General features: G+C 47.9%; 1 protein-coding gene across 1 annotated transcript in view; it reads left to right on the top strand.

Annotated features, from left to right (window-relative positions):
• Positions 1-16,185, top strand: part of col7a1 (collagen, type VII, alpha 1) — a 408,534-nt gene that overhangs the window by 126,157 nt on the left and 266,192 nt on the right. Inside the window, exons 17-25 of the mRNA XM_038812016.1 lie at positions 972-1,094; positions 3,489-3,632; positions 5,031-5,153; positions 7,843-7,986; positions 9,843-9,965; positions 12,024-12,167; positions 12,997-13,128; positions 13,297-13,443; positions 15,368-15,499. Of these exons, the coding sequence (XP_038667944.1) occupies positions 972-1,094; positions 3,489-3,632; positions 5,031-5,153; positions 7,843-7,986; positions 9,843-9,965; positions 12,024-12,167; positions 12,997-13,128; positions 13,297-13,443; positions 15,368-15,499 (1,212 nt within the window). The remainder of the gene's footprint in view (positions 1-971; positions 1,095-3,488; positions 3,633-5,030; positions 5,154-7,842; positions 7,987-9,842; positions 9,966-12,023; positions 12,168-12,996; positions 13,129-13,296; positions 13,444-15,367; positions 15,500-16,185) is intronic.

The following is a 16,185-nucleotide window of genomic DNA, read 5'->3' as shown; positions in this document are numbered from 1 at the left end:
TGGACTGTAACCTAGTGTTGTGAGATTCGCACTGTGCCCACCCCAGTCCAGCGCCGGCATCTCCACAACATTCTTAAGGTGTGGTGTTCAGATGAAGCCAAACTAGTTTTTTTAAAACATAGGTTTGGCACAATTTTCTGGCATTTGCGCTCGATGGTTCCATTTATAACTTCGCAACAATTCATGCTACAGGATAAAAGAGTACTGATTGTCTGGCAAGTCGATTCTGATTGGCCGAACAATTGCCATGGAGAAAGCAATGGGGAAACAATGGGCTCCTGAAGTTCCCGGGTAATTCCAAAAATGTGCAAAGCTTGAATAAATTCCTTCTGTTCACAGGGCATGGGTCCCTGTGTAGGAATGTACGTCGCTTCCAGCAAATGTAAATGAACCAGGTTACAAGCTCCACTGATTATCTTAAATTGGTTGTTGGCGTAGCTAATAACGCACTCAGGATTGTTCAGCAATTGCTGCCCAATCACGTCTGACAGCAGACGTTGTTTTCTGTTTCATGGTAATGCCTCGGCCAATCAGAGCTGACCTGGCCAATAAATCGTCATCCGTTTTTTTTTACCCCGTGGTACAAATTGTTTTGAACGTTTGAAATTTGGCGTTCTTGTGTTTGACTGATGGGTACGAGATAAAAAGCCTCAACAAACGTCTCCCTTTACAGTGAAAATCAAGTCGTGTCACACCAAGTGGCTGACTTAGAAAGACCAGGATGCAACATGTTTATGAACTGCTTTGCTCACCTCTCCTGCCCACTTCAAAGATTTCTGCAACGGAAACCCCCCTCGGTCTCGCTTTTGCATCAGCTGTTGAATTGTCCCGTTTATCCTGTTTTGGCTTTCTTCCTTCCTCCTCCCTGAACTCCCATCATCCCTTGGACCATCCTGGTTAAAGATCATACTTCCTCGTTAACTGAACCTTTCCAATATCTTTCCCTTTCTCTCCGATCGGCATGACTGAAGATGCAACGATTGAACGCGTGTCGGAACTACGGACCTTGGAGACACGGAGTAACCTCATCCGGGTAACGTGGAGACGGGTGCCCCAGGCGACGGCGTACAAGGTCACATGGAAGCGTGCCGACGGTAGGCCACACGTTCTTTAAACTGTTTTATTGTAGCATCTCGGCCTCAGGTACATGCCCCAGGGTTGTTGCCGCTCCATTGAAAGGCACCTTACGCACGTTTAGTGGAGCATCATCTTCTGAGTTTCACTTGCCAGCTGTGGATCAGTTGGTGACGCTCCCTAGTGGCGGTACTGAGGGACTGCTGCACTGTCGGAGGTGCTGCCTTTTAGTCGGAACGTTAAACCTCGTGCCTGTCCGCCAGCTGGGGTTGGGTCTCATGGCACTATTTTGGACAGGAGCAGGAGAGTTTCCCCCTCGAGCCCTGACCAATTTTTAACGTTCAACTAACATCGATAAAGCAGATAACCTGGTAGTTTCTCATTCCTGGTTGTGGGATCTTTCTGTACGCAGGTTGGCTGCTCCTGTTTCTGCTTAACAAGATTGACCACACTTCATGAAGTATTTCATTGGTTGGAATGCGTCCTGAGGTCATTAAAGCACGATATAAATGCAAATCTTTTTTTTAGGTTGGGAGATAGTTTGCCTGGGTGGACTTTATTATTATTGATCATTGTTTGTGACCGATCGCTTTCTGTCGATTCCGGAATTTACCCTCTGCTGCATTGTTCATTTTCAAAGCGTACCAAACTAATCCCAGGGTTATTTGTGCCAACTGTTTACTTCAAATATATAAAACACGCAAACATGCCATTCCGCAAAGTTAGTCCTTCCTTCGAATCATAGAATCCCTGCAGTGCAGAAGGAGGCCATTGGGCCCATCAAGTCTCCACCGATTCTCCGCAAGAGCACCCTACCTAGGCTCACTCCCCGTGACCTCGCCCTGCGACCCCATCTAATCTTTTCAATACTAAAGGACAGTTTAGCATGGCCAATCCACCTAACCTGCACCTTTGCTATGGGCAGCACGGTAGCATGGTGGTTAGCACAATTGCTTCACAGCTCCATGGTCCCAGGTTCGATTCCCGGCTTGGGTCACTGTCTGTGCGGAGTCTGCACGTTCTCCCCGTGTCTGCGTGGGTTTCCTCCGGGTGCTCCGGTTTCCTCCCACAGTCCAAAGATGTGCAGGTTAGGTAGATTGGCCATGCTAAATTGCCCTTAGTGTTCAAAATTGCCCTTAGTGTTGGGTGGGGTTACTGGGTTATGGGGATAGTGTGGAAGTGTGGACTTGGGTAGGGTGCTCTTTCAAAGAGCCGGTGCAGGCTTGATGGGCCGAATGGCCTCCTTCTGCACTGTAAATTCTATGATCTTTGGGCTGTGGGAGGAAACTGGAGCACCCGGAGTAAACCCACGCAGACACGGGGAGAACATGCAGACGCCACACAGACAGTGACCCAAGCCTGGAATCAAACCCGGGTCCCTGGCGCTGTGAAGCAGCTGTGCTAACCACTGTGCCACCGTGCCACCCTTGTTCTTAAAATTTTATATTCTCATCCTTGTTTCCAAACCCTCTCAGGGCCTCACCCCTCCCTATCTCTGTAACCTCCTCCTGCCCCACCGCCTGTCAAGATATCTGAGCTCAGCTATTTCTGGCCTCTTGGGTCCGGTAACCTCGGTTTTAATACCTCCGCCATTGGTGGCTGTGCCGTCACCTGCCAAGGCCCCATGTTCTGGAATTCCCTCCTCAAGCCTCCCCCCCACCTCCGCTCTCTCTTTGCCATTTTTCATTTTAGATGGTCCCTAAATTGACCTCTTGACCAAGCCTTGTGGCCACCTGCCCTCAGATTATTGATTAACAAGGGGGTAAAAGGTTATCGGGGTGGGCAGTAATGTGGGGCTGAGGTCACAATCAGATCAGCCACGATCGTATTGAATGGGGGAGCAGGCTTGAGGGGTCGAGTGTTCCTAATTTGTACGTTCGTGTTGTCATAATATACACCAGTATATCATGGTGCAGACACACACACTGATGGACATCCATTAGGACCAATCAACATGCACAAACACCGCAGCCAATCACCAGTCAGAACATACACACTATAAAGACAGAGGGCATCACTTTTTTCTCGCTCATTCTGGGTGCTGCCTCTCAGAAGCACAAGAGCTCATCAAGTACAGCACAGACTCTCACCGCGTGCTGAGTGATTCAGCTGGTTCGGACAGGCACAGGTCTCTAGTTAATCTAGCATCGTGTAAACCCGCAGTAATAGTATGTCTCGCATTTTATAAGAGTTAATAAAATAGTGTTGAACCATCTTCGGTGTTGGTGGCTTATGTCTGCTTTACGGATCCAGAGTGCCCAACACATCACATGTGCGACGAAGACATCTGGGAATTTATTGGGTCGCGTGTTGTCCGACATCCTGAGGTGCCGTGGCTGACTTTGTGAATGCAAGCCTTCCTTTGGCATGGACACAGCTCCACCTTTTATTTAATTCCTCTTTGTGTGAATTAGGAACGGAGGCCAGCAGGCTGATCAGTAACTCCGTTGACACGTTCAATGTGGAAGGACTGCGGCCGAATACAGTGTATGTCATTGACGTTTCGGCCATGGTCGGGAACAGGCAGGGAGCCCCCGGTACAGTCACAGCAAGGACAGGTAAGTGTCTAATCATCTGTACATTGGCATGTCGGAGCCACGTTACCAGGGAGGAATAACTCCTCGGTGTAGAAACCAACCTTGTTATTTTTTTAAATGTGGAGCCGACATCATGGAAATTGTGACAAAGAGTCATCCAGACTTGAAACGTTAGCTCCCTTCTCGCTCTCGCTCTCCCCAGAGATGCTGTCAAACCTACTGAGATTGTCCAGCATTTTCTGTTTTTGTTTCAGATCCCAGTACCCGGCGCAATTTGCTTTTATCGTATAAATTCTAGCTGCCCACAGCACAACTGGAGGCCATTTGGCCTGCCATTACTGTGCTGGCTCTACAAGGAGCAATGGTGCTTATCTACCGCCCCCCCCCCCCCACCCCCCTCACCCCAACATGTTTTGTCCATAACTTTGCAAGTTATCCTCAGACACCTCTCCAATTCCCTTCTAAGACCACTTATGGAATCATCTTCCAACGCCTTTACAGGTGGAATGTTCCTGATTATGACAGCTCTCAGTTACGAGTGATTTATATTTTCACACAAAGCAAAGCAGGTATTAAACCTAAAGCTACGACCCCAAAACCCCACTGTTGGGACCCCAGCCCAGACCCCGACATTTGTCAGGATACCGGACAAGAACCCCATGCAATTTTTTTAATTTTAAAACTGAGGAAAGGATATTTCACCCCAGATGGGCCGTCTCTGACCAATAGGTATCTTGTATGTTAAAACAAACTTTAATTTAAATACTAAATTAACCACATTAACATCAAAGAAATAGCTTTACAATTATCAGTTAAACAGTTCTTAAACACAAGGAAAAACTTAAACTTACTATCTACATCTGCCACTAATTCCAATTATGCAACCCAATAGAGTTCAAATGACTCTTATAAATAAAGTTAACAAAACAGATTTACTTTCTCAGCTGCGTGGAGAGGATTCCTTTCAAGAGCCGATCCAGTACACTTCTGCTCAACCTAACAGCATTTGGCAAAGACTGCTCTTCAACGTAAAATCCGACAACAGACTTCAAAATTACCGACAGACCTGTCTCCTCTCATTAATTACATCATCAGTGTCGGCAACGTGGGTGTGGGTGTATGTGAGGTGGGGGTTAACAAAGGACCTTTCACCTTTGACTCTGTGTTTCAATCCAGCCAGATTGATGGAGACTTGACTGTTTTGATTCAGTCGCTGGTGGCCACATGTAAATTAGCTAATTTCACTTTATATTTAATTAGACGTCAGAATGTCTCAAACCAGTCCAAATGGTAGGTGAGTGTTTGCCTGAAGAAAAAAGGCACATGCTGGATTTGACGTTTGATGGGCAAAATCATTTCTCCCTCTGACATCATTTGTTTCTTTGTCTTCAAAAAAAAAATCACCTTTGTCTTTCCAAGAATCACTCGCGGAAGGTGTGACGAATCTTCAAGTGGTTGAAACCGAAAACTCTCGGATTCGCATCAGCTGGGCTGGATTTTCCAGGGCGACAGGGTACAGGGTTACGTGGAGACGCGCCGATGGTAGGTGTCCCACCCTGTTTGCTGCTCAGGTTTGTTCAATGTTGGGCGAGACAAGTGAGGGCTGAAGGGCTTCGTTTCTGCTTTTTACTCTGTTCAGGTCTATTCGCCACATTCACGCCACACAATGGTCAGGCAATGACCATTTCGAACAAGAGAAAGTCCCCCTCCATGACATACACAATCAGAATCTCCCAATATTCCTTACCATTGACCAGAAATAGAACTGGACCAGCCGTATAAATGCTATGGCTACAAGCACAGGTTAGAGGATGGGAATTCTGTGACGAGTAACTCACCTCCTGACTCCCCAAAGCCTGTCCACCATCTACAAGGCACAAGTGAAGAGTGTGATGGAATGTTCCCCACTGGATGAGTCCAGCTCCAACAAGGGCGGCACGCTGGCACAGTGGCTAGCACTGTGGCTTCACAGCGCCAGGGTCCCAGGTTCGATTCCCCGCTTTGTCACTGTGCGGAGTCTGCACGTTCTCCCCGTGTCTGCGTGGGTTCCCTCCGGGTGCTCCGGTTTCCTCCCACAGTCCAAAGACGTGCAGGTTAGGTGGATTGGCCATGATAAATTGCCCTTAGTGACCAAAAAGGTTGGGGGTTATTGGGTTACGGGGATAGGGTGGAAGTGAGGGCTTAAGTGGGTCGGTGCAGACTCGATGGGCTGAATGGCCTCCTTCTGCACTGTATGTTCTGTGTAACACTCAACAAGCTCAACACCATCGAAATTAAAGCAGCCCACTTGATTGACACTACATCCACCACCTTAAATATTCAATCCCTCCACCACTGAAACATTGGCAGCCGTGTGTACCCTCTACAGGATGCACTGCAGAAACTCACCAAGGCTCCTTTGACAGCATTTTCTAAACCTGTGACCTCCAGCACCCAGAAGGACAAGTGCAGCAAATACCTGGGAACCCCAGCACCTGGAAGTTCCCCTCCGAGTCACTCATCAACCTGATTTGGAAATATATCGCCTTTCCTTCACTGTCACTGGGTCAAAATCCTGATGCTCCTCCCTAATAGCACGATGGCTGTACCTACACCACATGGACTGCAGCAGTTCATGAAGGCAGCTCACCACCAACTTCCCAAGGGCAATTAGGGATGGGCAATGAATGTTGGTCTAACCAGTGACGCTCATACCCCATGAAAGAATAAAAGGAGGTCACGGTCCTGAACTGGCATTGTTGATCCACATGCACCTCCTCCCATCCTACTTTAATCTAATCCTATCAGTAAACCTTTCTTTAATAAAAGCCAAATGCTGTAGATGCTGGAAATCCAAAGTAAAAACAGAAGATGATGCATGAACCCAGCAGGTCTAGCAGCTTCTGTGGAGAGTGAAGCAGAGTTAACGTTTCGAGTCAAATAATCCTCAAGCGTCACATCCAACTCGAAACGTTAACTCTAGTTTCTCTCTCCACAGATGCTGCCAGACTTGCTGGGTTTATCCAGCCCTTTATGTTGTTATTTCAGGACATCCTTCTATCCTTTTGCGCTCGTCTGCTTATCTACCTTCAGCTTCAACACACCTGTTATTTGCCGAAACTGCTCCACGTGGTAATGAGTTCCGCATTCTCACCGCTCAATAAGCAAAGACGTTTTTCTCCATTTCCTGTTGATTTTATTAGTGACTGTCTTATATCCGCGGAGAAATGGGAACATCCTTTTTACACTTGCCTTGTCAAACCCTTTCATCATCTTAAAGAGCTGACTCGGCCTCCTCCTTTCTCGAGAAAATAGCCTCTGCCTTTCCTGGTAAGCATGTCCCCTCAGTGCTCATTTCCTGAAGGTTCAGGCCTATTCCCCCTCTCCATCGGGCCTTCTCCTCACTTCTGCTGAAAGCCTCGAGTCAAGCAGCACAATGCTTCCAACCTTCCCCCTAGTGAGGGTTGGAAGCACTCTCTCTAAATGAACCTTGTAAGAAGTCTCACAACATCCAGGTTAAAGTCCAACAGGTTTGTTTCGAATCACTAGCTTTCGGAGCACTGCCCCTTCCTCAGGTGATTCACCTGAGGAAGGAGCAGTGCTCCGAAAGCTCGTGACTCAAAACAATCCTGTTGGCCTTTAACCTGGTGTTGTAAGACTTCTTACTGTGCTCACCCCAGTCCAACGCCGGCATCTCCACATCTAGCCTAAATGAACCTTGGCATTGAGGGCTGGATTTCTCCATCTCCCAACACCTTCACCATTAACAGGCGAGTGCACCTAAAGAAAATGGGAAAATGAAAGTACCCTGAACCCACCAATATGGATTTTCCTCTGCTCTGAGTCTTTTCCAGTGTTCCTTGAGCATTGACCTGAAGATTTGCCGTTAAAATCTGGTGCTCTGGTTTCCTCCCACAGTCCAAAGATGTGCCGGTTAGGTGGATTGGTCATGATCAATTACCCCTTAGTGTTCTAAAGGTTAGGTAGGGCTATTGGGTTACGGAGATAGGGTGAGTTGGGGGCCTGGGTAGGGTGCTCTTTGAGAGGGTCGGTGCAGATTCGATGGGCCGAATGGACTCCTTCTGCACTGTAGTGATTCTATTCTATGAAAATCTCCTGATGTGGGCTCAGTGTCATATATGTGGTGATCACTCTTCTGCAGCACCTGGAGATGGTTCACTACATGAAGGTGTTATATAAATGCAGGTTGCTGTTACTGTATTCCCACTTTTCTTGCTCTTCTGTCCCTCAGGTGTCAAGGACAGTAGAGTTCTGAGCAGAGACACCACCTCGTTCAACGTTGAAGGCTTGCAGCCCGACACGGTGTACGCGATTGAGGTATCGGGACTGGTTGGATCCAGAGAGGGGACTGTCGTCACGGTGACTACGAGAACCAGTAAGTTTCAGCACCGACCCTCCAGTCACAACATCACCATTCAGATCCAGCCTACTGGTTAACGTTTCTGGGTGAATTTGGTGCCCCCTCTGCCGTAAGGGCTGCTCATGTTTGGGGGGGGGGACACTTCTCATTTGGTACCCTGCACACCCAGTCCAGCGGTGGCACGGTGGTTAGCACTGCTGCCTCACAGCGCCAGCGACCTGGGTTCAATTCCAGCCCGTGTGTTGTTTGCAAGTCCTCTCCGTGTCTGCGTGGGTTTCCTCCGGGTGCTCTGGTTTCCTCCCACAAAGATGTACAGGTTTGGCTGATTGGCCACACTAAGTGAGCAGTTCATCGCCTTAACCACTCGGCCACCTTGTCCCACGATTGGCCACACTGAATTGCCCCTTAGTGCCCAACGGGGTGGTTGCAGGATTGCGAGTGACTGGGTCGAGGGGGACTGACTGCTCTTTCAGGGGGTTGGTGCAGACTCGATGGGCCGAACGATCTCTTCTACGCTGCAGAATCTATGATCCGAGGGAGAATGTGAGGTCTGGATGGTGCTGTCTGAAAAGGCCGTAGAAACAGGCTTCATCGTAACTTCCTAAAGGGCATTGTATAAACACGATAAAAAAAACTTGGATAGCTCTTTCAGAAAGGTGTGATGGGCCAAATGGCCTCCTTCTGTACTGACTGATTCTGGAGGTGCAGATGCTTTGTTCGATACTGGGTACAGTTTCAGTCTCCTTAGTTAAGGAAGGATGTGGATGTGTTGGAGACGGTTCAGAGGAGGTTCCCTAGATTGATATTTTGTATGAGCTTGTTGTCTAATGTGAAAAGGCTGGACCGACTGGGCTTCTTTTCACTGGAGTAGAGAAGAGTGAGGGGTGACTTGATTGAAGTCTATGAGATCCTGAATGGTCTCGACAAGGTAGACATGGAAAGGATGTTTCCTTTTGCGGGTGAGTCCAGAACTAACGGACACTGTTTTAAAATTAGGGGTCGCTCTTATAGGACAGAGATGAGGACAGAGACACTGGGCGGCACGGTAGCACAGTGGTTGGCACTGTTGCATTACAGTGCTAGGGTCCCAGGTTCGATTCCCACTCGGGTCACTGTCTGTGCGGAGTTTGCACGTTCTCCCCGTGTCTGCGTGGGTTTCCTGTGGGTGCTCCGGTTTCCTCCCACAAGTCCCGAAAGTCGTGCTGTTAGATGAATTGGAGTTCTCCCTCAGTGTATATGAACAGGCGCCGGAATGTGGTGACTAGGGGCTTTTCACAGTAACTTCATTGCAGTGTTAATGTAAGCCGACTTGTGACACTAATAAAGATTATTATAAGAAAAATATTTTCTCTCAGAGTGTTGTGTAACTTTGGAGCTCTCTGCCTCAGAAGGCAGTGGAAGTGGGGACATTGAATATTTTTAAGGGGGAGGGAGATAGATTCTTATTAGGCAAAGGAATTAAATGTTATCGGGGATAGACAGGAATGTGGAACGGATCATCCGTGATCTAATTGAATGGCGGAGCTGCCTCGAGGGGCCGAATGGCCTATTTGTCAAGGGTAAGTAGTGGGCAGTAAATTCTGGCTTTGCCATTGTCATAGAAAGAGGACAGTGGAGAACAGAATAAAGAGTGGCCATTGCTAGTTGCTGGAGGCCTCTTCGGTTAGGGGCAGTTGTCGATCCTGCCAGGGGTGGGCTTGGGCACGCCCCCTCCCCAGGTTTATTTAAATTCTAAAGCCTAATCCCTAACCCACAAATATGGATTTGGTTGAGTGGAAGAAAAATGGAAATCGGCCATATTTCTGCTTCCATGTCAGTTCAAAATTATGTTACCCATGACTTAATGTATTTCTGTATCTTTTTATGAAAAGGCCCCATTGTCGGAGATGTGACCAACCTGCGCGTTACTGAGGCGCGACGGAACATGCTCCGGATCGTGTGGACGGGAGTAGGCAGGGTGTCTGCGTATAAAATCACATGGAAGAGCGCCGATGGTGGGTCTACTGGATTTAGGCAATGTTATAAAATGTGCATTGGGGTGGTCGCTTTCATTGTTACTGCCAGGCAGTATCTGCAAGAGTTTTTTTGAATTTATTCTGTCACTGACAAGACCAAAATTCATTGTTCACCTCTGACCGAGTGGCCCGGCCATTTCAAAGGGGACGTTAAGAGCCAACCACATTGCTGTGGGTTTGGATTCACGTGTAGGCCAGATCGGGTGTGTCCTCTGCTAAAGGACATTGATGAACCAGATGGGATTTTGCAATAGTCACGGACGGAATCATGGTCCCCATTACTGAGTCCCGCCTTTCAATTCTTTTTACATTGAATTTAAATTCCATTCGCACGATTTGAAGGTGTGGTCCCAGGGCGTCAACCTGGACCGCTGGATTACTAATCATCACCACAATGCCACCACCGCCACCACCTCAGCAGACGGCAGCTCAAACCTCACTGGGAGCTGGAGAGTCCGGATTCAGTGCGAAAAATCTAGAAATAAAAATCCCCTTATCGGTAAAAAGGGAGCTTGAAGCTGCTGGATTGTCGTCAAAATGGTTCACAAATACCCTGTGAGAAAGGGCGCCTGTCACCCTCATCCATTCAGGCATGTATCTGAGCCCAATGTGGTTAACTCTCTGAAGTGAGGCATTCAACGGTAGCATTGTGGTTAGCACAATTGCTTCACAGCTCCAGGGTCCCAGGTTCGATTCCGGCTTGGGTCACTGTCTGTGCGGAGTCTGCACATCCTCCCCGTGTGTGCGTGGATTTCCTCCGGGTGCTCCGGTTTCCTCCCACAGTCCAAAGATGTGCAGGTTGGGTGGATTGGCCATGATAAATTGCCCTTAGTGTCCAAAATTGCCCTTAGTGTTGGGTGGGGTTACTGGGTTATGGGTTAGGGTGGATGTGTTGACCTTGGGTAGGGTGCTCTTTCCAAGAGGGGCTGAATGGCCTCCTTCTGCACTGTAAATTCTATAATAGTCCAAGGAGACGACCTATTGTCACATTCTCAAATCAACTAAGGGATGGGCAATAAATATTGGCCTCGCCAATGATGCATAAGTAAATTTTAACACAAATCGTGTGGGACCGCCTCCTTTAAGATGCTCCGCAAAGCCTAATTCTTAAACCAAACTATTGGTGACCTGTCTAAATATCTCCTAATGGGGCTCCATGTCTAATCTTCTTTGGATAACTTATGAAATGCCTTATTGTGAAAAATCTGTAGAGACTGGTAGCTTTTAAAATGAAATAAATATCCTCGCGAACGGCAGGGTTTAAGGTGTTTACTGTAACAAACAAACCAAAATCAACATAGATCAAAATGTAACCAACTGGTGACTGCTACGTCAAACTAAAGAAAAGATGCTTTCGCATAACTAATGCAGTTGAAATATGTCTTACAATCCCTTTTGCTGTGCACTGCACTTCTGGAAGGTGAGTTGTATTGCATAACGGTTCCAGAGTTGCAGCTCTCCAGCAGGCTCGCGTTTCCCTGGTCAAAACTTCCAGTGTCTTTGGAAATCACTCCACTCAGCCTGAGTTTTCTGGATCCAATTTTCACCAAAACGGTACACCTTGGCAACTCTCTGTTCCATAAAACTCCACAAGACACCCGTTTTCTCTGCTCCCTTCATTTCAAACAGAAAATTAACTCAAGCATTCTGTTTGGTGGTTGACACAAAACAGTATTTCTCTACTTTTCCACAGCAGTACCTTCTTTGTCTCTCGCTGCTTCTCAAAAAGAAGCTGTTCTTTTTCTGTGACCCCTTCACTGTGTAGCGGTGTTAAGACTGTCACTTGGCATTTCAATAGGTTTCTGTTTGAGTTCCCCTCTCCATAGCGGCCAGATCACATGGGCATGTCTCCCAGCAGGTCTTCATCGTGACTTCACTGGCCCCTTTTCAGGATTTTCTGTTTAGGTTAAACGTGATATTTTAAAAGATAACCATCTTGTAAAACTGACACTTACGGATGATTTACTAGATTGAGTGTGTAATAATAAACGCCTTTGATTGTTGATTTTACAGTTGAAATTTTCTTTGTTAATTCAGGAGTTGAGGAGAACAGTATGGTGATTGGAGATAGCAAATCGTTTAACATCCCAAAGTTAAAGCCCAACACTGCTTATGCTGTCAGAGTCACTCCTGTGATGGGAAATAGAGAAGGGGCTCCTGCCACCATTATGGCAATGACCGGTGAGTATGTGGTGTTTTTGAAATTGTGAATAGGAACAGAGAGGAAGAAATTACTCGACACGGAACACGATCGACTGCAGGGTTGATCCAGGTCCGGGGCGGAATTCTCCAGTCCCCCGGCCACCTGGGGATTCTCGACGGCGCGCCATTCGTTGCCGACGAGATTCTATCCTCCCGCCACTTGTCAATGGGATTTCCCATTAAAGCCACCCCACGCCGGTGGGAAACCCGCTGGCTGGGGTGCGCTGCCAGCGGGAAAAGAGAATCCCAAACTAAAGAACTCCGGCCCAGGAAAGACACAGAAAATCAATGCAGACCATTCCAAAGAAGAGCACTGTGTTTCTGGAAAGTAAATACTTTTAACACTGTGGAAGGAAGCAATGGGATGTCAGCTGTTGTTACAAAGTGATTGGAAAATCAGACCAAAGAGATCTTACTGGATTATATCGGTGGGGGGGGGGGGGGGGGGGGGGGGGGGGGTCACACTTGAAGCAGTGTCCACAGTTTTCATCTCCTTTGCGAAGGAAGAATATACTTACCTCAGAGGGAGGGTAACAAAAGCTCACTGGACAGATTTCTGGATAAAGAGGTTTGTTCCATGAGGAGGGAATGAGAAAACCAGGTCCACTTGTATCCTCTGAAGTTGAGAGGAATTAGAGCAGACCTTGTCCCCTCCCTCCCCACAGACCCAGCGGGAACATGCAAATAGCTCATTGAGTCCCTATTTCATCAAGCGTGATTGTATGTATTCGGACAATTACTGTGCGGTCTTTAATGGCAGCTTGATGTACATGCTCTTTGGTGACCTCCTGTGCTCTCACTACACCAGCATCCAAAGAGGGTCAGGTCGCTGGCGTCAGCGATGTACGAGTGCTCGAAGCCCGCAGCGATGTCCTCCGAGTGTCTTGGGTCGGTGTGCGGGGAGCCACATCTTACCGGATCAGCTGGAAACGCAGCGAGGGTAGGTTCCCTCTGGTAACAAAGGGAAGAATTTTGCATCAGTATCGGTGTCAGATGGGCAGTGAATGAATGATAAAATAAATGCTTCAAACCGCGACTCGCTGAAGTAACCTAAAAGTTGTTTTGAAAAATGACCCAACGCCACTCAATGTTTCCTCTCAATTTCCAGGGGGACCCGAGGTGAGCAGGGTTGTATCAGGAGACGTAACTACCTTTGATATCGTGGACCTGCAAGGTGGAGTTAATTACCTCGTTAAAGTCGTCGCGCTAGTCAAAAATCGAGAAGGGCAGTCCGTCACGATCACTGCGACCACTCGTAAGTCGCCCATGGGGAACGATTCTATTCCACAGTCAGATAATTCACTGTCTCTGATTGGTTTTGTGCGAGTCATATTCAGCCTATCGTGGCTGCCACCCTTGCTCGATTTAAATAGACATTTTGTCTCAGGAAATTCAGTGCCCCTTTCTCCTCCATCCTCTGGCACAACGCACACCGTACCAGCCTCCCCGAACAGGCGCCGGAATGTGGCGACTAGGGGCTTTTCACAGTAACTTCATTGAAGCCTACTCGTGACAATAAGCGATTTTCATTTCATTTTCATTTCACTGCAGTGGCTCAACGGTTGGAGTGTACTGTGAAAATATCGAAAAGGGTGCTGGGAACCTTGAGAACATTGTAGAGAAGCAAGGGAAGAATAGGGCAGCGCAGCAGCACAGTGGTTAGCACAGTTGCTTCACAGCTCCATGGGTCCCAGGTTCGATTCCCGGCTTGGGTCACTGTCTGTGCGGAGTCTGCACGTTCTCCCACGTGTCTGCGTGGGTTTCCTCCGGGTGCTCTGGTTTCCTCCCACAGTCCAAAGATGTGCAGGTCAGGTGGATTGGCCATGCTAAATTGCCCTTAGTGTCCAAAAAGGTTGTGTGGGGTTACTGGATTATGGGGCTACGGGGATAGGGTGGAGATGCGGGCTTAAATGGGGTGCTCTTTCCAAGGGCCGGTGCAGAATCGATGGGCAGAATGGCCTCCTTCTGCACTGTAAATTCTATGCAAATTGGAAAGGGTGCATTTCGGGCAATTCCCTGTCCAAAGGTAACTCATGAGAGTTGATCTTGGAGGTAAATTGGATAGGTAAGGAAATGGCATTTTTAGTTTAAGTAGTGAGAAGGCAAATTTGGAATTGTAACCGCAAAATGGTGCTTTAAACTGAGTAAGTGAGGTTTGAACAGAGCATGAGACCAAACCCGCCAATCTGTTGGGAAACCTTTTAGATTCTGAATTGAAAGGACTGCACCATTTCTCTGTGCGAATGAATAACTCAGATGGGTTGAATGGCCTCCCCAATATATGATTATCCTCTGACCTCGGTGCTGATCTCAGCCTGTTCTCTGGGCAAATGGGCAGTAGCTAACTCTCCTTATTTCACGTTTTAAACACTCTACCGCAGTGACACAGTTCAACCCATCACTAACGAGTCCTTAACAGTTTCAACGTGGCCAGGCTAGGAGGGTTCTGCTTTCCAAAGAGAGTGATTACGCCCAACACCTTCCCCAGGACATTGTCCCTCCATCACCTCCGATGGAGCTTAAGACTAGGGAGGTTATGCTGCAATTGTATAAGGTGTTAGTGAGGCCACACCTGGAGTATTGTGTTCAGTTTTGGTCTCCTTACTTGAGAAAGGACGTACTGGCACTGGAGGGTGTGCAGAGAAGATTCACGAGGTTAATCCCAGAGCTGAAGGGGTTGGATTACGAAGAGAGGTTGAGTAGACTGGGACTGTACTCGTTGGAATTTAGAAGGATGAGGGGGGATCTTATCGAAACATTTAAAATTATGAAGGGAATAGATAGGATAGATGCGGGCAGGTTGTTTCCACTGGCGGGTGAAAGCAGAACTAGGGGGAATAGCCTCAAAATAAGGGGAAGTTGATTTAGGACTGAGTTTAGGAGGAACTTCTTCACCCAAAGGGTTGTGAATCTATGGAATTCCTTGCCCTGTGAAGCAGTTGAGGCTCCTTCACTAAATGTTTTTAAGGTAAAGATAGATAGTTTTTTGAAGAAAAAAGGGATTAAGGGTTATGGTGTTCGGGCCGGAAAGTGGAGCTGAGCCCACACAAGATCAGCCATGATCTCATTGAATGGCGGAGCAGGCTCGAGGGGCCAGATGGCCTACTCCTGCTCCTAGTTCTTATGCTCTTATGTTCTTATGTTAACCTGTTGGTTCTTTTTTAACGTCAAAATTGCAGCTGCTGTCGAACGTCCTCTGGGAACAGTTGGGAATGTCCGTATCATCGGCGCAACCACAAAGCGGATTCAGATAAGCTGGAATAGTGTGCCGGGAAGCTCTGGATACAGAATCTACTGGAGGCTGGCGGACGGTAAAATATTCAGTGTTTAACACGTTGCTGTAACAATCACTAGAGCAGCCGAGTGCCCTGAAGGAACAGCAACTAGTGGGTCACCGTCACCAATATAGCTGCAGCCTGTATAAACAGCTTGTTACAGGCATTTAAGGGATGTGGGTGTTGCTGGCTAGACCAGCATATGTTGCCCACCCGTAATTGCCTTTGAGAAGGTGATGGTGAGTTGTCCTCTTGAACCGCTGCAGCCCATGTGGCGTAGGTACACCCCCAGCGCTGTTAGGGAGGGAAATGGAAGGCACGGGTTGATTCAATTTGTTTCCGATTCCTGTTAAGGTTGAGTCACCTCAAGACTTGACTATTCCAATGCCCTCCTGGCTGGTCTCCCACATTCCGGATTCCTTAAACATGAGATCATCCAAACTTCTGCTGCCCCTGTCTAGACTTGCACCCGTTCCCCTATCACCCCAGTGTTCGCTGACCAACATGGGCTCCCAGCCAAGGGTCGATTGATTTTGAAACTCTCATCCTTTTTTCAAAGCCCTCCATGGTCTCATTTCTCCCTATCGCTGTGACCTTCCCCAGCCACTTGCATCCTAATCGGGGACCGTCGCAGATGCCAGTCCGGGCAAGCCCCTGCCCGCTCAATAGGGGAGCTCATAGTCCATGAAGGCCACAGGGCGATTGGTTAGCAATCCCCCCTC

The sequence above is a fragment of the Scyliorhinus canicula genome, chromosome 11 (assembly GCF_902713615.1).
Source record: "Scyliorhinus canicula chromosome 11, sScyCan1.1, whole genome shotgun sequence".
Taxonomy (NCBI): domain Eukaryota; kingdom Metazoa; phylum Chordata; class Chondrichthyes; order Carcharhiniformes; family Scyliorhinidae; genus Scyliorhinus; species Scyliorhinus canicula.
This window is presented reverse-complemented; position numbering and strand designations above follow the sequence as displayed.